The 23,198-nt window shown below is 43.7% G+C and overlaps 2 protein-coding genes across 5 annotated transcripts; one reads left to right on the forward strand and one right to left on the reverse strand.

The window, feature by feature from the left end:
- Window positions 1-251: 251 nt before the first annotated feature.
- Window positions 252-14,078, forward strand: arhgap36 (Rho GTPase activating protein 36). 4 transcript variants are annotated; one of them, XM_057855714.1, is made up of 12 exons: window positions 252-418; window positions 4,907-5,116; window positions 7,274-7,430; window positions 8,453-8,521; window positions 11,891-12,126; window positions 12,207-12,411; window positions 12,467-12,673; window positions 12,744-12,892; window positions 12,963-13,133; window positions 13,203-13,291; window positions 13,370-13,572; window positions 13,638-14,078. In XM_057855714.1, the coding sequence occupies exons 3-12, from the start codon at window positions 7,295-7,297 to the stop codon at window positions 13,865-13,867; spliced, it is 1,695 nt and encodes a 564-aa protein (XP_057711697.1). In that variant the 5' UTR covers window positions 252-418; window positions 4,907-5,116; window positions 7,274-7,294; the 3' UTR covers window positions 13,868-14,078. The 4 variants fall into 4 exon arrangements, with proteins under 4 accessions (XP_057711697.1, XP_057711696.1, XP_057711695.1 ...); XM_057855713.1 differs by lacking the exon at window positions 4,907-5,116 and having other exon boundaries at window positions 291-418; window positions 13,373-13,572; XM_057855712.1 differs by lacking the exon at window positions 4,907-5,116 and having other exon boundaries at window positions 293-418.
- usp12b (ubiquitin specific peptidase 12b) lies at window positions 11,868-22,111 on the reverse strand. Its single transcript, XM_057855716.1, has 10 exons — window positions 21,853-22,111; window positions 20,463-20,543; window positions 20,307-20,390; window positions 20,118-20,247; window positions 19,695-19,951; window positions 19,543-19,619; window positions 19,063-19,146; window positions 18,797-18,994; window positions 18,653-18,731; window positions 11,868-16,365 (listed from the first exon to the last, which is right to left on the reverse strand). Exons 1-10 carry the CDS (start codon window positions 21,898-21,900, stop codon window positions 16,264-16,266), a joined length of 1,140 nt encoding a protein of 379 aa, XP_057711699.1. The 5' UTR covers window positions 21,901-22,111; the 3' UTR covers window positions 11,868-16,263.
- Between the last annotated feature and the right edge of the window lie 1,087 nt (window positions 22,112-23,198).

The following is a 23,198-nucleotide window of genomic DNA, read 5'->3' on the forward strand; positions in this document are numbered from 1 at the left end:
CGTTAGAGTTGCATTTTTTAACTAATTCATTATCTTTTCAAGCTTTTTATCTGGGTTTGTTCTACATGATCAAATGTCTGAGTAAGTGCTCGTCCGAGACCGGTGATTCCATACTTTTTGCTAGGGGTTGTAGTCCGTGAAATATCTTCATTATCTGTCCACCCACACACCAGAAGATGGCTCATGGAGGCCAAACATGCAAGCGCCACGCTTCCTGTTTCTGACAGCAGAGAGCACGCCGCGCTATCTGCAAAGCGCACACACAGGAAGCGCCGACGAGCGCGGGCTGGATGGCGTGTGCGATTTTTGATTTCTTCCAGTAAGGAGCCATGGAGTGATCCCGCTGCAAATGAAAGCTACGACGGAAGCGGTAGACGTCGAGGACGCTCGCCGGATGATAATGAGCTTCTACCATGAGGTGAGCGTCACGAACTCATTGGCTGCCATAAGAAGAACTGGAGTTGATTGACATTTTAAAGCAATACTAGGTACATTTCTAACCTTTATTAAATATTATTAGGGTTGTTCCGATCATATTTTTTTCCTCCCGATCCGATTCCGATCGTTTTAGTTTGAGTATCTGCCGATCCCGATATTTCCCGATCCGATTGCTTTTTTTTGCTCCCGATTCAATTCCAATCATTCCCGATAATTTTTCCCGATCATATACATTTTGGTAATGCATTAAGAAAAAAATGAATAAAACTCGGACGAATATCTACATTCAACATACAGTACATAAGTACTGTATTTGTTTATTATGACAATAAATCCTTAAGATGGCATTTACATTGTTAACATTCTGTGAGAGGGATCCACGGATAGAAAGACTTGTAATTCTTAAAGAATAAATGTGGCTTTGTATATTGTGACTAAATATTGCCATCTAGTGTATTTGTTGAGCTTTCAGTAAATGATACTGTATCCATTTAACTTTTCTGCCCAAATGCATGATGGGAAATGCAACCATGACTGTGCGTGGTGGTACCAATTGATATATCTTCTCTGCGTTAGGAAATAACACAAGGTGTTAAGAAAAAGATCAATTACTACCTTTCTTCCCCACATTGCTTCCCACGATATTTCTAATCGTAAGGAGAGGGATTGTAAGGCTTTAGCCAATTAAAAAAAGGCTCCAAAGGCTGCCAAAATTTACTCATTTTACGCTGCCTTTTAGCTCTATATATAGGTAAAATGGCGCCATTACAGATTGAACGCGACAATGCGTGAGTGGGTCGTGCAGCGCATGTGTTAATTGCGTTAAATATTTTGACGTGATAAATAAATAAAAAGTTACTGCCGTTAATGGGATAAATTTGATAACCCTACCTTAAGCCTAAACTAAAGACTCTGGATGAGTGTAACATATTATGTCTGTAACGTTAAATACAATTAGAAAACTATTTAATACAAAAATATATATATATATATATTAAAAAAAAAAAAAAAGGCATGTCCGATATTTCTTTTGTCGATTCCGATACTTTGAAAATTACGTGATCGGACCCGATCAACACATCTCTAGTGCCAACACCTTTACGGCATACGTCACTTTCCCCTTTCCCCATTCGTTATAAAGACGCACAAATTCTGCACAGATGGCAGAGCAACAAAAGAGACAAAAAGTTTTGTCCAACTAGAGCGAGGGGATCTGTAACCCGTGTTTTAAGGGCCGCATGCGGCTCTTTTTCTCTGTCCTAGTGGCTCCCTGGAGCACTTCAAAAATGTTTGAAAATTGAAAAAGATGAGGGAGGGAAATATATTTTTTGTTGCCCGACTTGCAGCCCCATATCATCAAGGATTGAGGGAATTTTGATGTTTTCTTCAGGCAGTCATCTTTGTAAATCTCACTGGAACAGCACCAAACAAAAGTTCCAGCATCAGTTTGTTCTACATGATAAAATGTCTGCGTGAGTGCTCGTCCGAGTCTGGTGATTCCATACTTTTTGCTAGGAGTTGTAGATTCCAAGTCATTCAAGCTCAGTTTCAAAACGAAACTAAAATGATCACTAAATCGCATAACTAGCCATTAAATAACCGTAACGGAAGAAACAGCGCAGAACATAAACTTTGTACTTTACTTAGCTCTATAGCGCCGTGTTGCGGGCTTGGTGGCATGAGGCATGGTAGCAATATGTTGTACGACAACCACGTTGATGGTAGGTTGTCTCTTTCCCAAGGGAAGCGAGAGATTACATTAGCAGTGATAGCTAAATGGAGATTTGTAGCCTATTGATTGGCTGTGTGGCGCCATCAAGTGGTTGTTTAACAAAATAATATGAATGTGCTTCAAATCTATTCATTTTGGTGAGTTGAGGCTCCCAGCTACACTTTCGCCTAGTTGTCTTCCCTGAACACTGAAACTGATCAACGACCTTCCTACTACTCAATCAGCACATATTGTAGCGTCTATCTACAAGGGGTGTCCTATGTTGCTGCTTGCTGTCCTATGCTAACGCTACGAGTTACATTTAGTGTGTGACGATCGCTCAGCACAAAACCTTTAAAGGCTAAAACAATATTGCACGTTCTCTTTGGCCAAGATAAGAAACAAAACACAACGAAACACATCATAACTGACACATCCAGACACTGCTATGATGCAGGCTAACTACACATAAATGTCACATATTACGAACATGTGACTGAAACTATCGCGCATTTTCGTCTCGCTCAGACGAAAACTTGCATTGGTCTCCCAAAACAGTGTTAGCTCATTATTCGTATCGTCATGAATAAAGTTTTCGTTGACGAAATATTTTAGTTATCGTTATCATTGACGAAAACAACTCTGGTATAGAACAGTAAATATTTTTTTTAAATGGTGGAAAAGGATGAAAAATCAAGATTATATTTTGGTCCAGATCACCCAGTCCTTTAGAAAAGTCTGAACATCTACTCTAATCTGCTGTTTATCATCGGTATTTCCTCCTCAGCTGAGAGGAAATGAAGTGCTCATAAGGAGGAGGCGCCTCCCTCGTTTTTTTTCCAGTTTTTCATTAACAATATGAGAAGATAAAGTATAGGGTTGTTCAAGCTATTTTCATTCATTTTAATGGGGATAATGGAGTTATGAGCAATATTAAAACTTTGTGTGCGGTTGGTGCACGCCGGTGTCATCCAGCCTGTTTTTTGTTTTTTAAGCCGACGAGCAGAGTCAGCAGATACGCAATCATGTGACCTTTGAACTAGGATATGGATGCCGGCGTCGTCCTGTGATCAGACCGGATGGGAGGATCACAGGCATGTGCCCATCTCAATTCAGACCAGGGGTGTCAAACTCATTCTGGTTGCTAGGCATTATCCATCATACACCGCATAATCCGTGTCGGGTCGTGGGGGCAGCAGCTTTAGCAGGGAAGCCCAAACTTCCGTCCCCCCAGCCACTTCAACCACCTCCTCCGGCGGGATCCCAAGGCGTTCCCAGGCCAGCCAAGAGACAGTCTCTCCAGCATGTCCTGGGTTGTCCCGGGGCCTTCTGCCAGTGGGACATGCCCGGAACACCTCTCCAGGGAGGTATCCAGGAGGCATCCGAACCAGATGCCCAAGCCACCTCAACTGACTCCTCTTAACGCGGATGTGAACGGGCTACAAGGTGCCTGTCAGGCAGGACTAACCCGCGGGGCAGAGCTTTAGCAAGGAAGCCCAAACTTCCGTCTCCCCAGCCGCTTCAACCAGCTCCTCCGGTAGGATCCCAAGGCATCCCCAGGACAGTTGAGAGACTCTCTCCAGCGTGTCCTGGGTCGTCCCGGAGCCTTCTGCTGGTGCGACATGCCTGGAACAGCTCTCCAGGGAGGTATCCAGGAGGCATCCGAACCAGATGCCCGAGCCACCGCAACTGGCTCTTCTCAACGCGGAGCTGATTAGGCTACAAGGTGCCTGTCAGGCAGGACGACCCCGTGGGGCAGTTGCTTTGGCATGGAAGCCCAAACTTCCCTCTCCCCAACCACTTCAACCAGCTCTTTTTACGAGATCCCAAAGCGTTCCCAGGCCAGCTGAGCGACGGTCTTTCCAACGTGTCCTGGGTTCTTCTGCCGGTGGAACATTCCTGGAACACTTCTCCAAGGATGCATCCAAACCAGATGCCCAAGCCACCTCAACTGGCTCCTCTCAACGCAGAGGTGAATGGGCTAAAAGGTACCTGTCAGCCAGGACAACCCTGCGGGGCAGCAGTTTTGGCAGGGAAGCCCAAACTTCCCTCTCCCCAGCCACTTCAGCCAGCTCTTTGGGCAAGATCCCAATGCATTCTCAGGCCAGCTGAGAGACACTTTCCAGCGTGTCCTGGGTCATCCCAGGGTTTTCTGCCGGTGAGACATGCCTGGAACACCTCTCCAGGGAGGCATCCAAACCAGATGCCCGAGACTCCTCAACTGGCTCCTCTCAACGCGGAGGTGAATGGGCTAAAAGGTACCTGTCAGGCAGGACAAGCCTGCGGGGCAGCAGTTTTGGCAGGGAAGCCCAAACTTCCCTGTCCCCAGCCACTTCAACCAGCTCCTTCGGCGTGATCCAAAGGCATTCCCAGGTCAGCTGAGAGACAGTCTCTCCAGCGTGTCCTGGGTTTTCCCCGGGGCCTCCCGGCGGTGAGACATCTCTGGAACACTTCTCCAGAGAGGCATCAGAACCAGATGCCCGAACCACCTCAACTTGCTCCTGTCCTGTCAAGCAGTACAATCCCGCGGGCTGGCCCCCAGCCTACGTTTGACACCACTGCGTCTCTTCGTACGTCATTTTTAATCCAACGTTTTAATCCGCGGCCTCTTGAAACCCACCTGCCGTGCTTATGCTTCTTTACCTCCATATTCTCGCATCCTACATTCTTCAACCGTGGCGGCATTTTTTTTGTTCCTAACTCCATCATGTCTGCCTCTAATTCCCCACCCCACCCCCTTGTGTTTATGTTCTCCAGCTCCTGGAAGTCACAACTTGTCCTTTTCCTCCTCCTCTTGTAATCCAACTCCTCTCTGTAGACCTCCCTCCCTCCCGCTCTCCTTACTTGTGCACCGCATGCTCACTAAGTTGGAGTCAGACGGTGCCACTCGCCTCAATGGGATAGCTGCCGGACGTATTTTGGGGATTTACTTAGCTACCAGGAACATCGACTCCAATCCATAACCAGGTATTTGCACCCTGACAGACGATATTATTTGTTTTCCTTCTCTAGGAATACCCTTTAAATGTTTAATGCGATACTCAAATCGGACACCACCTTGATTGATGCGCTCGCCGGACTCGTTTCTGGTTGCATTATGCTTGAGGTGGTGGTGCTTGAGTGGACATTCTGCTTGTCGGATGATGTTTATTCAAGGAGTAAGTGGCGCTTCGTGGCAAATTCCAGACTTGCGTAACAATTGGGTACCTCTCACCGTTCAGACAATTCAGGGTAGTTCTTGGGTAATCAGCAAAATAAGGCAACTTTGTCGGTCTAGCACAGGTCTGTAGCTGGAATTGACAATAGCTCATTATTTCTCACATGTAACATGCACTATTCTGCCCTGTCATATCTTGATCTTTCCTGTTCTCCTTTTCCTTAAGTGTCCCTATTAAATATTGTGAGGACTTAAAGCCATTTACAGCCAGGTAGCATATGTATTCTGTTCTTAACCCTTTATAGGGTAAGTCACTGTTCTTGGTCATTCATTAAACATAACCTGGCATCCACATCAAATTTTGGGTCTTAAAATTAAATGCTAGGACCGCCAGGAGGGAGGTCTCAAGTTGCAATTGCTACTCAGGTGTTAATCTTGGCCAGATCTAAATGATGTTTAGGGTCTGAGGCAGTGCTGTTTTCGTCAACGATGACTATAACGAAAATATTTCGTCGACGAACAATCTTTTCATGATGATGACAAAACGATAACGAGCTAAAAACGTGTCTCGGGGGACTAAAACTTGACACCACGAATGCCAGTTTATGTTTGACGAACCGAAAATCCGGCTTAGTTTCTGTCACATGTTCACAATGTGTGAGATTTCATGTGTTGTTAGCCTGCATCGTAGCAGTTTCTGGTTGTGTCACTCATGTGATGTTCTGCGTTCCCCCCAACTCGCCCACCAGTGTTCTCTCCAGTCTTTCCATTGCTTGTTTTAAAACGCACGCGGTAATGTTTCTTTAGCCTTTAAGTGATCATCACACACTAAATCTAACTCGTAGCGTTAGCATTAGGCTATTGCTAAGTTAGTCAATCAGGATTTGGTGAAGGTTAAGACATGGCGCGCCCTATTTTTGGACACTGACTGACCCTATGCAAAGTGGTGTTTTAGACCAGGTTTTGGACTGGTTAGTCCACAATTTACAGGCTTTAGTCCATTTCTTTCAACTGCTAGTTCTAGCGGAACTGGTTTGCTCAGTGGAAGGTTGACGCTGACTTGGTATGAGGAAGTACAACACATTTGTGAGAAGATTCATGTTTATTTTTTTAACATAAAGACTTTCTGTACAAATATGGGGATCATTTTGAAATCATTTGAGATGTAAACATGGCAAACTGCACGGTCAAGGTTAATGCAACTAAGTAGGTTTAATGTTGAACAATATAAGATGGATTCCTTTTATTTTGAATGACAAATTCTAAAAAATGCATTGGGCCAGTATTGGTTTAGTGGTCTGACGATGCTGCAGGCATAAAAATAAAAAACATTTTTCAAAGCCAGCCTGTTTCAAACATGCTGGGTAAATGAGAAGAAACCTGAATGAAAATTCCATTTGGGTTTTAGCTTGCTAGCTGGGAAAAATTGTTCTAATTCAAAAGGGTTCGTTTAATGAACGTGTGAAACTCAAGTGGTTCTTACCTTTAGCAAGGTTAAGAACCACTGGACTATAACTAGCAATTAATGAAACAACTAGAACAGTAACTGAAGAAATAATTAGAACATAAATTTTGATCGTAATTCACCTGTAGCGCTGCAATGCATGCTAGGAGGCATGTTGGACGACAACAGTGTTGACATCAGGTGGCAGCGGAGGTTGACTGTCTACCCCAAGGGAGCAGTTATGGCCAAATGAAGCATAAAATACGGGAAAAAAAATACGGAGTAAACTTCGACGAAAACTAGACAAAATTAATTTTGAGTTTCTGTCAACAAAAACTAGACGAAGACACATTTTGAATTGACTAAAATATGACTAAAACTAACCAGTGTTATCGTCCAAAAGACAAAAATCAAAACGTTTGCCAAAAACACTGTTCTCAGGTTTGATGAACTTCATTCATAATTGTGGATTCATGGTTGCCGATTGCCTGCATTTTCATCATGTCTTTTCCATTGTGGCCAGGGAGGCCAGACGTGGGCGACCATGTTGGGTCAGAGTGTACGTCTCCAGCCCGTGGCCATCCAGAATTTGTCGGAAGTGGAGCGAGCCAGGCTCCAGCAAGTGGCCTTGTTCCACCTGGACCAAAGAGACCTGGACTTTAAGATCAGCATTCCCAGAGGTACGAGTACATTTTCCTCCCGATTTTCCACTCGCGCAAATCCGTTCCATATGAGAATCTGCACGACGCAAATTGGTTTGATTGATGGGGTGACGGGCGGGGCTAGAGAACCGGTGGATGGGAAAAATTGCATAAGGGAAAACTTCTCCAAGGATTTGCGCTTCGTCCCCAGACGGAAAACAGGAAGTTGCACTTCATGGATGATTTTTAATTTTAGCCAAAGCTTCGTTCTCACCGATTGAATAGATGAACGCCGCTAATGATTTGGCTGAAACTCTGGGTTGGCGCGTGTCCAGTTCCTCATCCAAACTCGTTTCCAGATGTGGAAAGTCTCGTTGCATACTTTCAAAAGTGACGCGCTTGGAATTCAAGTCATGTTTGAGCTAAGGATGCCGCTAACGATTATTTTGCTAGCTGATTAATTGCTTTTGGTTTTTGCGGTGAGTCAAATCAGCGGTCTGTGGGTTCTTTACTGTCGTATGACTTTGAGCTTTACATTTCAGCTGGGAATAAAACATTTTGTTGACCTTTGACCTCATTACACCAAAATGTAATCATTGCAATTTTATTGACCTTTGACCTCGTAACACCAAAATGTAATCACTTCAATTTTCCATTTTGAAAAAATCCTGTAGGTTTGACAAGTCTCTGAAAAGTTTCTGACCTTTGTGACCTTTGACCTCCTGACATAATTACATCACCTTACAATTAAACTCCAAACTGACCTCTTATCCTCGTTCGACTTTTTTTTTTTTTTTTTTGTGACAGTTCCGTTATCTCACCACTGTGGGAATCTGTCCATCACCTCTCGCTGCCCTCTTGTGTTCTTTTGTGTCCTTTTTTTCAGCAAAATCTCACCGAGTGTGTTTGTTCAGACGTATTTAGCCACTGGCGAGCTCCCTGGAATTCTCCGTCATCGCCCGGAAAGACATTTGGCCTTTTTTCTACTTGTTCTCATGCTCATTTTTGTCCTTTTTCCGGGCCTCCTGCTCCCGCCGCTCCGGGAAATGACTCCGGGGCAGAAATTCGCAAACGTCGAAAATCCCTGCGCAGGAAGTTCGACTCGTTTTCCAAGGAAAAAAAAGAACGCGGTGAGTTAAACAGGACACAAACATTGAAATGAGTTTATCACTAGTAGTAGTAGTAGTAGTGGGAGGCCTAACAGAGCTTCCCACTTCAAATGGATTGGACGTCTAGTTCAGTCAGTTGCGGATGATGGGTTCATAGCAGGAGCAGCAACATGAGTGCAGTCTTCATGACGGCGAGCTAAACAGTTGACAGCACCTGCTGGTTCTTAGCCACAAGTTAAGCCCGTTAATGAAAACTCGGAACATCGGGAGCTGGCCGTGTGCCCGTTGGCTCCGCCCATCTTCCGAACAGAAGTGAGGTCAGTGTTTCACAAGCTCAGTCAGTCGGTGATGTAGCTTTGAAGAGACGCGAATACCAGGATGTAGGAAACTAAAGTTCCAATTTTAGGATCAATTAAAGAACTAAGTTTGCATAGGGACAGTAGGGACATACAGTGGGGCAAATAAGTACTGTATTTAGTCAACCACGAATTGTGCAAGTTCTCCCACTTGAAAATATTAGAGGCCTGTAATTTTCAACATGGTTAAACCTCAACCATGAGAGACAGAATGTGGGGGAAAAAAATCCCATTGTTTGATTTTTAAAGAATTTATTTGCAAATCATGGTGGAAAATTGCTATTTCGTCAATAACAAAAGTTCATCTCAATACTTTATGTACTCTTTCTTGGCAAACGTTTTCTGTAACTCTTCACAAGCTTTTCACACACTGTTGCTGGTATTTTGGCCCATTCCTCCATGCAGATCTCCTCTAGAGCAGTGATGTTTTGGGGCTGTCGTTTGGCAACACGGACTTTCAACTCCCTCCACAGATTTTCTATGGGGTTGAGATCTGGAGACTGGCTGGGCCACTCCAGGACCTTGGAATGTTTCTTACGAAGCCTCTCTTTTGTTGCCCTGGCTGTGTGTTTAGGATCATTGTCATGCTGAAAGACCCAGCCACGTCTTATCTTCAATGCCCTTGCTGATGGAAGATTTTCATTCAAAATCTCTCGATACATGGCCCCATTCATTCTTACCTTTACAGATCAGTCGTCCTGGCCCCTTTGCAGAAAAACAGCCCCAAAGCATGATTTTTCCACCCCCATGCTTCACAGTGGGTATGGTGTTCTTCGGATGCAATTCAGTGTTCTTTCTCCTCCAAACACGACAACCTGTGTTTCTACCAAAAAGTTCTATTTTGGTTTCATCTGACCAAAACACATTCTCCCATCCCAGTCCTTTTCTGGATCATCCAAATGCTCTCTAACTTTCCTCAGCAGGGGGACACGTCTGGCAGTGCAGGATTTGAGTCCCTGGCGGCTTATTGTGTTACTGATCATAGCCTTTGTCACTGTGGTCCCAGCTCTCTGTAGGTCATTCACTAGGTCCCCCCGTGTGGTTCTGGGATTTTTGCTCACCGTTCTTGTCATCATTTTGACGCCACGGGGTGAGATATTGCATGGAGCCCCAGATTGGGGGAGATTATCAGTGGTCTTGTATGTCTTCCATTTTCTAATAATTGCTCCCACAGTTGATTTCTTTACACCAAGGGTTTTACCTAATGCAGATTCAGTCTTCCCAGCCTGGTGCAGGTCTACACTTTTGTCTCTGGTGTCCTTCGACAGCTCTTTGGTCTTGGCCATAGTGGAGTTTGGAGTGTGACTGAGGTTGTGGACAGGTGCCATTAATACAGGTAACGAGTGGAGCCTCGTTAGAAGAAGTTAGACCTCTTTGACAGCCAGAAATCTTGCTTGTTTGTAGGTGACCAAATACTTATTTTCAACTCTAATTTGGAAATAAATTCTTTAAAAGTCAAACAATGTGATTTTTTGTTTTTTTCCCCACATTCTGTCTCTCATGGTTGAGGTTTACCCATGTTGCCAATTACAGGCCTCTCTAATCTTTTCAAGTAGGAGAACTTGCACAATTGGTGGTTGACTAAATACTTATTTGCCCCACTGTATACACACACACACACACACACACACACACGCACTCTCACACTTACACAGCTCCGACATAAATCTCTGCCTCCTTCGAAGATGAGGGATATTAGAAGTTTTTTTTTTTCGGCCAGCAGCAGCAGCCACTGTAAGTGATTTAAAAAGACAGCAATGTTGTGGAGGTGGGAAACACACCACTAAGGCTAGGTTCATACCACAGGTCTTAATGCACAAATCCGATTTTTTCGTGTTTTTCCGATTCGAGTGAGGCTTGACGGTCTGAACGTGACAAGTCGCATAGAAGTGGACCATTTCAAATCCGATCTGGGTCACTTTCGTATGTGGCCTAAATCTGATCTGGGTCACATTTTTCCAGAATGTAGCGACGGTCTGAACTGTCAAGTCTCCCAAATCAGAAAAGAGCGAGAGATTGGGCGCTACGGTAGCAGTGCATCTGTGCATTACGGTAGCGTTAGCTCCCCTAGTTTTTGGGGAAGGAGCGGGCTTGACAACAGTCATAAAAAATAAATTGGGCTAAAAATAAGCCTAAGAATACTCAGTTTTCTCTTTGCTCCAAATGAGCAATATTTCTAGATTTCTAGATCCGTATGTACGTGTGTGTGTGTGCATCTTGTGTAATCATTTGTTTTGATGCTCCTCCTGGGTCAGTTGCTCAGATTGCCTCGGACTGCGAGTTAGTGAGCATGCGTGATACTTGAATGGGCTCAATGGACAAAGGCGGTCTGAACGGGCACGCCGAAAAAATCAAGATATGACAAAAAAACGGAATTGTGTATTAAGACCTGCAGTATGAACCTAGCCTAATTTTGCTACTAAAAGTCTGACCTGCATCAGAGTTAGCATAACATTACACTGTGTGAACTTGCTAACCTGCAAAACTCGAGTAGGAAGCTTTTCTCTACTGCTAACGTTAATTAAACTTTGAGAAATGTAGTGAACTCTGCCGGAAACTGTAGAACTAGAAAAACGTTAGCAAGAAGCTGCTTAGACACAACATACACACCACATAATCATAATGAACAATGTACATTAAAAATTGTTGGGTCCATATTTGTGAGAAATGTAGCCCTGACCCCGGTTCACCCAAACTGTTTAGTCCACGTCAAGTGCAAAAAGTGTACACAAAAAGGCTAAAACATGCTAACATAAGTGGATTTGGAACATGAGCCAGATCTGCAGCAAGCCCAATAAAGAAACGTCTCTGCAAACAAGATACAGACGACGTCTCCAAACAAGCGGCTCAGCCGATGCCAGCGTACGTGGTCATAGGTCAGACAGCGTGCGTCAGGGTCAGCGAGGAGATTAAAAACAAGCTGGGCCAAACGGGGCCACTTGATGAGCAGACTGCACGTTAATTAGCTTGCACGTGGAAGCCTAGTGGCGCCCTCCGCTGGTGGTTCATTTTAAAATGCCCTACGGTTTGCCAGAATCTGCCCCCAAGGCGTTCGGCATCCCGCTCTCGCAGGTCATCGCTAACGACCGGGCCTTCAAGCGACGTCAGGATGCCGTGAAGGAGAGTCGGCGGGACTGCTTAGAGCTTGAGTCCAGCATCCTGCGCTTCAGGGCGGAAAAGCGTCAGGTGCTTTCAGCGGGAGGGCAAAACTCCGTGGCCTTGGCCTCACCGCGCTCTGTTTTGGACACCGGCGGGCGAGGACAGAGAAGGGTAGGACGTGGAAATGGCTTCTGTTTCGAACTGAAACAACCGCAGAATGTAAATCTAGCTCCCTCACGCTCTCATCCCAGGGTGGCCTTTCAGTGGACTCCATCTCCGACCTGGTGGACAGTCAATCCCGCTTGTTGGAGGCTCTGCAACTCTCCCATCCAGCTGAGTTAGAGTTGAAGAAAGGCTCTTCAGAAGGCAGGAGCCAAAGCAAGCTTAGCCTCAACCCAGTCTACCGCCAGGTGCCTCGGGTTCTGGAGCGCTGCTGCGACCACATCGAGGCCCACGGTGAGTCCGCCGCCTTCGTCCGTCGGCGCGGCTGACTCGTCTTCCCTCCTCTCAGGTCTTCAGACTGTGGGCATCTTCAGAGTCGGGAGCTCCAAGAAGAGAGTGCGGCAGTTGAGGGACGACTTTGACGCAGGGGTTGATGTTCATTTGGACGAAGAGCAGAGTGTCCACGACGTGGCCGCCTTGCTCAAAGAGTTTTTGAGGGACATGCCGGACCCTTTGCTCACCAGAGAGCTCTACCCCGCCTTCCTGCACGCCAACTGTACGCTATAAATCATTCCAGCTAGATCAATCTCTCACCCTGTAACGGAATCAATCCCTGACTGTTGCAGTTCTCCGAGGAGCTGAGCAGATCCATTACCTGCAGCACCTTCTGTACCTGCTGCCTCCCTGCAACTGCGACACGCTGCTGCGACTCCTCACCTTCCTGCACACGGTCCATAGCTTCGCCCAGGACAGCATCGGGACCAATGACGAGGAGGTCAGTAGTGGGAGTCCTCAAGTAAAGGTACTCTGACCTCTGATGCTTGGCCGCTCACTCATGAACGCAGATCCCTGGAAACAAGATGACGGCGGCCAATCTGGCCGTCATTTTCGGACCCAATCTGCTCCAAAGGGAACGGGGAGGAGACGCCGGTCCGCAGGCCATGGGGATTGAAGACAGCACGGCTATCATTAGTGTCACTCTGGTGCTCATGCAGAACTACAAGACACTGTTCACGGTGATTCACTTTAGTACCATATTCCGTCCACATATTGGCATTTTTTTCCCAACTGAATGTGTCCTGTAGGTGTCAGCGGAGCTGCAACAGGAAGTCCTTGTGAGTCTGATCCAGAGCGACCCCGACATCATCGACTACCTGCTCCGCCGCAAATTCAGGTGATGAGTGGACAAATATTTGTAATATATTCTTCAAAATGAAGTCCTATAAAACCCGCTCCTTGCTGTCCCCTGCAGCAGCAGTTCCGCTACGGCGGAGAGCGCCGGTGGATCCGGGGGCCGTCGCGATACGGGGGCTTCGCTGGACTCTGTCGGGGCCTCCACCGGGAGTCTGTCTCCCATGGAGTCCCGCTCGTCTCTGGAAGGTGGCCTGAGCAGCGAGGTCTTCCTTAGCGTGCTCAAGATGAACCAGAGCAGGAAGCGCCACAACCACAGATACGGTAACCGGGGCCCCGCGACCTTTAGCGAAAACGGTTTGTTATCGTTCCTCTTTCTGTGCGAGCAGGAGAAGTCCGGCTCGGCAAATCGATCGGCCACGTGCGACAGTTCCACTCCCACCATAACTTGCTCAGTCTGACCCAGCCCACCTTGTGCTCCCTGTTCTCCACCTCCGGTCTGCACCCACCATCGGATGACTGCGATGTTTGGGTAAGGCAGGCGGCACCCGAGGAAAGCAAGAGCAGCTTTTGGGACTTTTTCACGGGGAAAGGCTCAGGTTCTGAGACTTTGGTATAATGGTGAAGGGCAGTGTTCACAATTGTCTAGGTTACGTACATTCCAACAGCACTACACAATGGCCGCCTCACTTTCCAGGGCACTCTTTTCTCTTCTTGATCAAGGAATCATCAAATGTACATACTGTAATGTACTTTATTCTGTTTTTTGTACACATTTTAGAGTTGCATGACTTTCTTTCTGTTGTATGAAATAAAAGCCTCCACTGTAAGTATGGTCAGTTTGCTTCTATCAAGTGTGCAACTGTATTTTTCTGTGTATGTAAGTATAGCTAATTTACATAATACCCCAGATTCTCCGTCCCTGACTTGGCTGAAAATGACTGCAACTTTTCAGGCAGAAGGTAAGAAGAGCTGTAGCGTCGGTCGATTCTATTGATGCCAATGTACTCGGATTCCACTGACGTATATGGAAGTCCAAATTTCCCATTCATTTCCAGAGGCATTTACTTTAATGCCATTGACAGCCATGTTTGTCAATTCTATTGATACCAACGTACTTGGATTCCATTGACGCATTTGTAAGTCGATGCCATGGAAGTCCAAATTTCCCATTCATTTTCAATGGCAAAAAATACAATGTCCCCAAATAAACAGGAAATGACCAGATATCATTAGGACATGTCCCCCAAATGTCCCCAATTCCATTGACGCTTATGGAAGTCCATGCTATTGACGGCCATGGACGTCCAAATTTCCCAGTCATTTCAAATGGCATTTACATGACGGCCATGCATGTCAATTCTATCAATGCCAATGTACTTGGATTCCATTGACGGCCATGGACGTCCAAATTTCCCATTCATTTTCAATGGCAAAAAAAAAACAATGTCCCCAAATCAACAGGAAATGACCAGATATCAATAGGACGTGTCCCCCAAATGTGCTCAATTCCATTGACGCATATGAAAGTCCATGCCATTGACGGCCATGGACGTCCAAATTTCTTATTTTCCTATTCATTTTAAATGGCATTTACATGACGGCCATGCATGTCAATTCTATTGATACCAATGTACTTGGATTCCCTTGACGCATTTAACGGCCATGGGCGTCCAAATGTCCCATGGCAAAAAAAAAACAATGTTCCAAATAAACAGGAAATGACCAGATATCAATAGAGCGTGTCCCCCAAATGTCCCCTATTCCATTAACGGCCATGAATGTCCAAATTTCCCGTTCATTTCCAATGGCATTTACTTTTGTTAATGCCATTGACGGCCATGCATGTCAAATTGATGCCAATGTACGTGGATTCCAATGACACATTTGTAAGTCGATGCCATTGACGGCCATGGGTGTCCAAATTTCTCATTCATTTTTAATAGGGGAAAAAAAACAATGTCCCCAAATGAACAAGGAAATGACCAGCTATCAGTAGGACGTGTCCCCCAAATGTCTCCAATTCCATTGACGCATATGGAAGTCCATGCCACTGACGGCCATGGACGTCCAAACTTCCCATTCATTACCAATGGCATTTACTTTGGTTAATGCCATTGACGGCCATGCATGTCAATTCAGTGCATGCCAATGTACTTGGATTCCATTGACGGCCATGGACATCCCATTTATTTATCAACAGTATCTGTCCCCATAATGTCCCCAAATAACACGGAGTGACCTGATATTGTTCCCGAAATGTCCCCAACTCAACCTGGGCGGGGCTAAGATCTGTATCTTTCCACAAGAAACCCCGACGGTAATTCCTCCGGAAATTTAGTTTCTAGTTTACTTGAGTAATATTATTTTGTAGTCACGCTACTCTTTGTTGAGTAAACGTTTTGGCTACTCTATCAGAGATGAGCTAATAAAGGGAAAGGGGAAAAAATTCATTTTCTTTAAACGTGTATATTCCATTTAACCACTAGAGGGCAGCATTTGCCACTTGTTGGAAGAAAATGCCGTTTTTGGTCTCAAAGCATCTTTCTGCAAGCATTTATTTACTCTTCCAATAATATCTGTCTATATGTACACATGCACACTCTCCCCAAATGAAAGCAAAATCAAAGTCTCATGTCCAAAGTTGCCAACGCAACAAAAGTAGGTCGGGGCGTCGCTCAAGTGTGACGGCCCGGTAAAATGAGTGAAACATTCATTCGTAATATGAATACTTAAATAAGGACTTCTTATGACTCGATTTAGTGAATTCGCGAGGCTTCAATAGTACGGTTCGGAACAGCAGTCGTGGAAGGAAGGTAGCGATACGGCGGCCGTCCGCTACCGGGAGCTGTTCAGGCCGCGTGCCGGGGTGAACTTTCGGAACCCGTGTGAAATTCAACGGAAAGGCATCGGAACGTCAATCGGAGTCCGTCTCGCGCGCTCGAGTCTCTTCCGAAGGGGCCGGGACGTCTCAACCCCGATCCGCCGCAAAGTTGCCGTGAATCCCAAGCCGCTTCAGTCTCTAGACTGGTAGAAGAGGATGTATCCCGATTCGGAGTTTTTGGAAATGTCCGACGTCAGGCCGTAGAACTCTTCGATGGCCTGCGCGTCAATTTTCTGTGGTGAGAACAGACGTTGTAAAGAAAGAACGGAAACTCTATCTATTGTATTTGAACTAAGGGTGCGACAAAATATTGAAATGCATAGACTGAGTTTGACTTTTTGGGGCAGGGGGGGCACAACATGTTGATGACCCTGAAACGCAGTGTCAGCAATAAAATTAACGTACAAGAATATTCATAATAAGTTGACAATGAGCTTTTGTTTCCCATCATTCTTGAAGGGAATTCAAAATCAGGCTGCTTAGGCAAAACTTTTCGCCAAGATCGTCATCCATTGAATATGGTACGCCCGCCGGTGTCGTGCCAATGTAGTTACCCCAGTCAAAAATTGTATCCCCTGGGCGGAGCCACATGGAGGTAGATTTGTGTCTTTATTATTCAAACAAAAAAATGTTTTCAACCAAAAAAAAGTGTTTACATGCAAAAAAAAAAAAATGCAAGTGAAAGCTATTTTTCTTTGATTTTTTTTTTTTTTTTTTCTGACTGTAGACAAGTTTTTTTTTTTATTGAAGTAATGTTGATTTGTGTTTGGGCCACATTTTGGCCAGGACATTTTTGTCTTTATTTTTCAATCAAAAAAATAAGTTGCTTCAAAAAATATTGTTTTAAAAAGAAAAATCATTTCAATCCAAAAAAAAAAAAAAAAAAATCATCAAAAAAGTTTTTGAATGCAAAAAAAATATTTGATTTTGGAAAATTTGCATTTAAACTAGGGCTGTCAAACGATTAAAATTTTTAATCGCGTTAATTACAGCTTTAAAATAATCATAATTAATCACAATTGCATTTCAAACCATCTATAAAATATGCCATATTTTTCTGTAAATTATTGTTGGAATGGAAAGATAAGACACAAGATGGATATATACATTCAATATACGGTACATAAGGACTGTATTTAAATCAACAAGATGGCATAAACATTAATAACATTCTGTTAAAGCGATCCATGGATAGAAAGACTTGTAGTTCTTAAAAGATAAATGTTAGTACAAGTTATAGAAATTTTATATTAAAAACCCTCTAAATGTTTTCGTTTTAATAAAATTTGTAAAATTTTCAATCAAAAAATAAACTAGTAGCCCGCCATTGTTGACGTCAATATACTTAGACAATGCTCACGGGTGCTGATGCCTATAAAATCAGTCGCACCCAAGCGCCAGCAGAGGGCGCCAAAACTCCATAAAACACAATTAACAAGTGGGCATTTCACTGTGCTGTCATTTAAATCTGTCTAAGCGGGGAATGTGCGTTAATTGTGTGGAATATTTTAACGTGATTAATTTAAAAAATTTATTACCGACCGTTAACGCGATAATTTTGACAGCTCTAATTTTGAACCAAAAAAAAAGTGTATAAATGCAAAAATAAATTTGAAACTAAAAGAAAAATGCATGTGAAAGCTATTTTTCTTTGATTTTTTTTTTTTTTTTTCTGACTGGAGTCGTTTTTTTTTTTTTGTTTTTTTTTTTATTGAAGCAATGTTGATTTGTGTTTGGGCCACATTTTGGCCAGGACATTTTCGTCTTTATTTTTCAATCAAAAAATAAGTTGCGTCAAAAAATATTTTTTGAAAAAGAAAAATCACTTCAATCAAAAAAATTTCAATCATAGAAAATGTTTTTGAATGCAAAAAAATATTTGAGATTGGAAAATTTGCATTTGAACACTTAATTTTTCCATTGAAAAAGTTTTCTTTGATTGAAGCAATCCTTTTTGTGTTTGGGCCATATTACGGGTAGGAGATTTGTGTCAAAATTATTCAATCCCCAAAAAAGTTGCTTCAATCAACGAAAAAAATCATTTGAAAAATAAAATTGCCCTCCCCTAATATATATATTTTAAATTATATGCATGGCAAATGACCGTCTAAGGTGCTAGTCACATGACCTGTCGAAAAATAATTTTGACCTATTATAAAAATGTTCATTTCATTCATTTTTGTTGCAGTTTTATTGCTTTACAACTTTTTATACAGTACAGGTCGTTTTCTGTTGAGTTTGAGTCACTGCCTATTCATTTGGGTGATTCCCAACAGGAAGAGACCCATAAAATACCCCAAAAACGACCTTAAATGACCCAAAATGACCTCATTGCCTGGCATTGGCTGCCACTACCGGCCATAGACGTTCAATCCGTTTGAAGTGGGAGGATGGCAGCGAATGAACGAATGTTCATTCGCTGCCATCCTCCCAGTTCAAACGGATTGGACGTCTACAAGTGATGAACTCATTCCAATTCACAGCAGAAGCTTGTTTTTCCAACTCCTAATTTGAACGCACCTCTACGATGTCGTCGTCGAAAAGCAGCCAGAACCCATGGCTCTTGACTATGGTGATGTAGTGACCTCGGTTGGGTCCGCTAGGGGAAAACGAGCGTGACGTTAGAGAGCGAAACAGTGCCGGCCTACTAAATAAAGAGCCCACCTGCCACAGTGCACCACAACAGCCACCAGGTCGTACATGCGGTCCGGGTTGGTAGCATCCCCCGACGTGTTAAAAAGGCGCAGCTCCAGAGGGAAGACCACCCGGTACGATAGCTTAGTGTAGCGGTGCAGTTGGTCCATGTACTTGAAGCGCTTGAGATGCAGCGCCAGGATCATAGGTAGCTTCTTTACCCTCATCCTGAACAGCAGACGCGTTACAGAAACCTCACAAAACGCGAGAAAAGTGTGCAGAATAGACGAGCCGACCTTTTTTGGGCTTCCTGTTTGCTGCGACACTGCTCGCAGTAGTACTTGTACTCGCTGCACAGCGTTTCCGTGTTGCTAAAGCCCCTGCAGGGAGCGATCACATTGAAAAGTAAGCCCATCACCATGATTGCGATTATTATACAGTGCCTTGGAAAAGTATTCGGCCCCCTTGAACCTTGCAACCTTTCGCCACATTTCAGGCTTCAAACATAGATAAACTTTTTGTTGCTCTGCCATCTTTGCAGAATTCGCGCGAAAGCTTTGGCATCGACTTCTGTCTTTATATTTAACGGGGAACTGTTGAAATGATGTATGCTGTAAAGTAGTCCGCACATTTGTAGTATTAATGCGATGTCATTCAACTAGTTGTTAGTTGACATGTCATCACAAATGTTATGAAAATGTTTCAAGAAGGTTGAAAAGTTACTTAGTGTTGCTTTAATGACTAATAATACATCCCAATAAACCTAGTAGGCATACCTGAGGCAGTGCGTAATGGATGTGTTTTGCTCCACGTCCACAGACAAATCCAGGAAGTCCTCGTCTTTACTGCTAACCTGTAAGAGGAGAGCGACAGTCTGACGCAAAACCAGCCAACGAAAGGATTTTAGGGGTTTGGCTACATCACTCACAGCTTCGCAATTAAGGCAGCGCGTCTCATTGGTTAGCGTCCCTTGAAAGATCTCGTGGACCCACGTCTGCTGCGTCTCCTTCTCGCCTTCGCTTTCTCCGCTTCCCAACACGACCTCGTTCCCTCCGCCGTTCTGCACCAGCTTTCCGTTCTGCTGCCGCTCCTGGCTCTTCTCCTCCTGGAGGAGGTCCGCGATGGTGTTGAGGAGGTAGTTGAGGAACTCGTGGGCATCTTGCTGCATGTAGTTGTCAAACAGCTCTGCACAGAGAAGGCGGGATCTCGTTTTAGGATGTCTTTTGTCTAGCCGTGTTTGGTTGTGTCACTCGTGTGACGTGCTGCACTCCCATAAGCATCCTCCTGCTTGTGGAAGGTAAGCATTGAAACTGAGCGGGCTGAGTCCAAATTTCTGTTTTACAGGACTAACCGTTTTCTTTTCTCAACCGTGAGATGAATTTCTTAGGAGGGATGACGCCCACTTTCTTCTTCTGCGTGGCAATGCTGTTGAACAAATCCGCCAGGCAGGTGAGGAGCGACTCCTTGCGTCGGGGCTGCACCTGTGAGTACCAATATGATAAATCGGCCAATCGCGGTTTCATCGCCGCCGCCGTACTACCTTATAAGCTAACACCTTCTCCCTGAACGGGCGACAGAAGTAGAGAGCCTGCAGCACAGAGTTGCAGTAGCAGGTGTTGCCGAACTGGGGAAGGAAGAGAAACTCGTAAGAAACTGCGCGCCAAGGTGGAAAGAATAGAACGCCATTGATACTGACATTAACCAATCCAAAGTAGTGTTCATTTACGGGAAACTGTTCCGGTCCAATCTCCTTCTCCAAGGCAGAGGCATTGGCGCCCTGTGGGAGGACACATGTTGTTTGATTTTTGGACAATTTTCTTATGCTATTTTGTAGGGCTGCAGCTATCGATTATTTTAGTAGTCGATTAATCGATGAACTAGTTAGTTCGAATAATCGAGTAATCGGATAAACAAAAAAGAAATTAAAATACCTGAGCTGAGCCACAAACAGTATTAAAAAAAATAAAAAATAGGGATCTATGTACAACAAAAGAACAATTGGCTAACTTACATAGCAACAATCCACTAGCTTAAATGCTATACATTTTTTTTTAAACAATGCTCTTAACTAATGGTTCAGACTCATACTCCCACTAAAATTGGCTAAATATACCTTTAAACTAAATTACGAATGCATTAAAAAAACATGAGCTCAAACAAAAACCTAGCTTATGTTGGTCTTAACAGGGAGCAGCTGGATTTGGCCATGTAAAATGAGGCAGACAAGAGGACAGTGTCTCCACCCAAATCAATAAAATTAAATGCAAATAATTTAAAACGCAAGTCATTAAAACGCCACTTTAATTAAATGAATACTCGATGCAGCAAAATTTGATTTTTTTTTCTAATCGAATACTCGAGTTAAATCAATCGTTGCAGCACTATTTTGTTTGTTGAAAGCAGAACTAGCAATTAATGAAACAACTGGTACAGTAAGCGAAGAAATGGCACAGAACATACACGTTGTTTGTTTACAGCGCCGCATTGCATGCTGAGAGGCAAGAGTTGCAATATGCAGTGTTGACAGCAGAGGTTCTCTCTCTAAAGGGAGTAGTGATGACCAAATGAAGCTTCTAGGAGCAATGAAGCTTTGGTCTGTGGACTATAGTCTTAGCTTAACTTTCACCAAGGCCACCTAGTCTCTTGCATGAAAGGTTACAGGTGGGATATTTGTATCTTCTGCCATCTAGTGGAGGATTTCAGAGTCTTGCCTGTACATCGGTGGCATGAAAAAACACAATTTTCAAACCAACTGGTGAAATCTGGTATCAAAGAGAACTGCTCACCTTTTGTGCTTCACGATAATGATGGATTCTGAAATAGCACTTTTTTTTGCCTGCCATCACATGACAGGAGGTGCAAATCACGCTAACGTCAACCAAAACAACGAATGACGCCGGACGAGAATCCACTTTAGTTCTAACACGGATTTACCGAGAAGTACGTAGTAATAGCAATGTGTTGATGAAAGTGTTATTACTATGTATTTGTAGTGGGTGCTTAGCAAGCATGCTAGCTAGGCGGCTAGCTTAAAAGCTCAAACGGAGCTTCCAAAAAAAGACAAGTCTTAAATCCCAAAACCTTACCATCGTACAAATCGAGGCGATCTTTCGGACTGTCATCAGTATTTCCATCCGTGCGCCGCCATGTTGGAGCAAACCCCGACGGTGAAATCGTCCGAGCCGATGCGGCTGCAGAGTTCCGGGAGAGCTTCCAGGCTTCAAGAAAGCTTGAGAGCTTACTTTGCCCCCGTAGACATCCTCTATTTGGACTCGGACGCAACCTCAAGCGCTGGGTTATGCGTTTGCGCCGCCGCCATGTTGGATGTGGTGAGGAATCGTTGAGCTAGCTGCTATTAGCTATTATTTAGGGACGTTGTTTTGAAAGGTTACAGGGGAACAACAACACTCAGTATAAAGGGTAGTTTTTTTGTTAAATAAAAATGTTTAAACATATACACAAAAAACACCTCTAATGGGCGCGCCCATTTTGTGATTTCACTTATACCCACCCATGTATGCAATGATACGTGCGTATGCTAAAGTAGCTTTGATTTAGTTTTATTGCTGCAATGATTAATCAATTAACTTGAGTAATTCGATTTAAAAAAAAGCTTAGAATCAAATTTTGCTGCTTTGAATATTCGTTTAATAGGAGTAACGCTGTAATTGTTTGTTTTGAAAGTGTTAGCATTTAGTTTTATTGATTTTAGGTGGAAACACTGCGCTCTACTGGCAACAGGGATTATGACATAACTCATTTAACATGGCTGAATCCAGCTGCTCCCTGTTAAGAACAACATTAGGTAAGTTTTTGTTTGCGCTAATGTTTTTTTAATGCATTTTAAATTAGAGGTATGTTAAGCAGTGTTTGTGTTTGAACGATTTGTTAAGAGTATTGTAAAAAATATAAAACTTTGCATTTCATAGCATTTGCGCTAGCTGAGTTTTGCTATGCAAGTTGGCCAATTGTTCTCTTGTTGTAGTTAGATCCTCATTTATTCTTTTTATTCTGTTTGAAGCTAAGCTAAGGTATTTTAATTTATTTTGAAATAAAAGTGCAATCCTGCACAGTTTGTAGAAACACTCGAATTTTATTTTGTATTTGCATTTAATGCGCTTTTGAAAGTGCAATCTTAGCAAGGCTTTGTTTTCCATCTCCTAAAATTCATCCTGCAACGCATTAAATGTTCCTAATCTGACGACTTGATTATTTGAACTAACTAGAAAAAAGCTTTGAATCAAATTTTGCTGCTTCAAGTATTCGTTTCATTAGAGTGGCATTGTCATGGTTTGTTTTGAAAGTGTTTGCATTTAGTTTTATTGATTTTGGGTGGAAACACAGCCCTCTAGTGGCAATAGTGACTATGACATAACTCATTTAACATGGCTGAATCCAGCTGCTCCCTGTTGAGGACAACATAATGTTTTAT

This window comes from Corythoichthys intestinalis, chromosome 13, assembly GCF_030265065.1.
Source record: "Corythoichthys intestinalis isolate RoL2023-P3 chromosome 13, ASM3026506v1, whole genome shotgun sequence".
NCBI lineage: Eukaryota > Metazoa > Chordata > Actinopteri > Syngnathiformes > Syngnathidae > Corythoichthys > Corythoichthys intestinalis.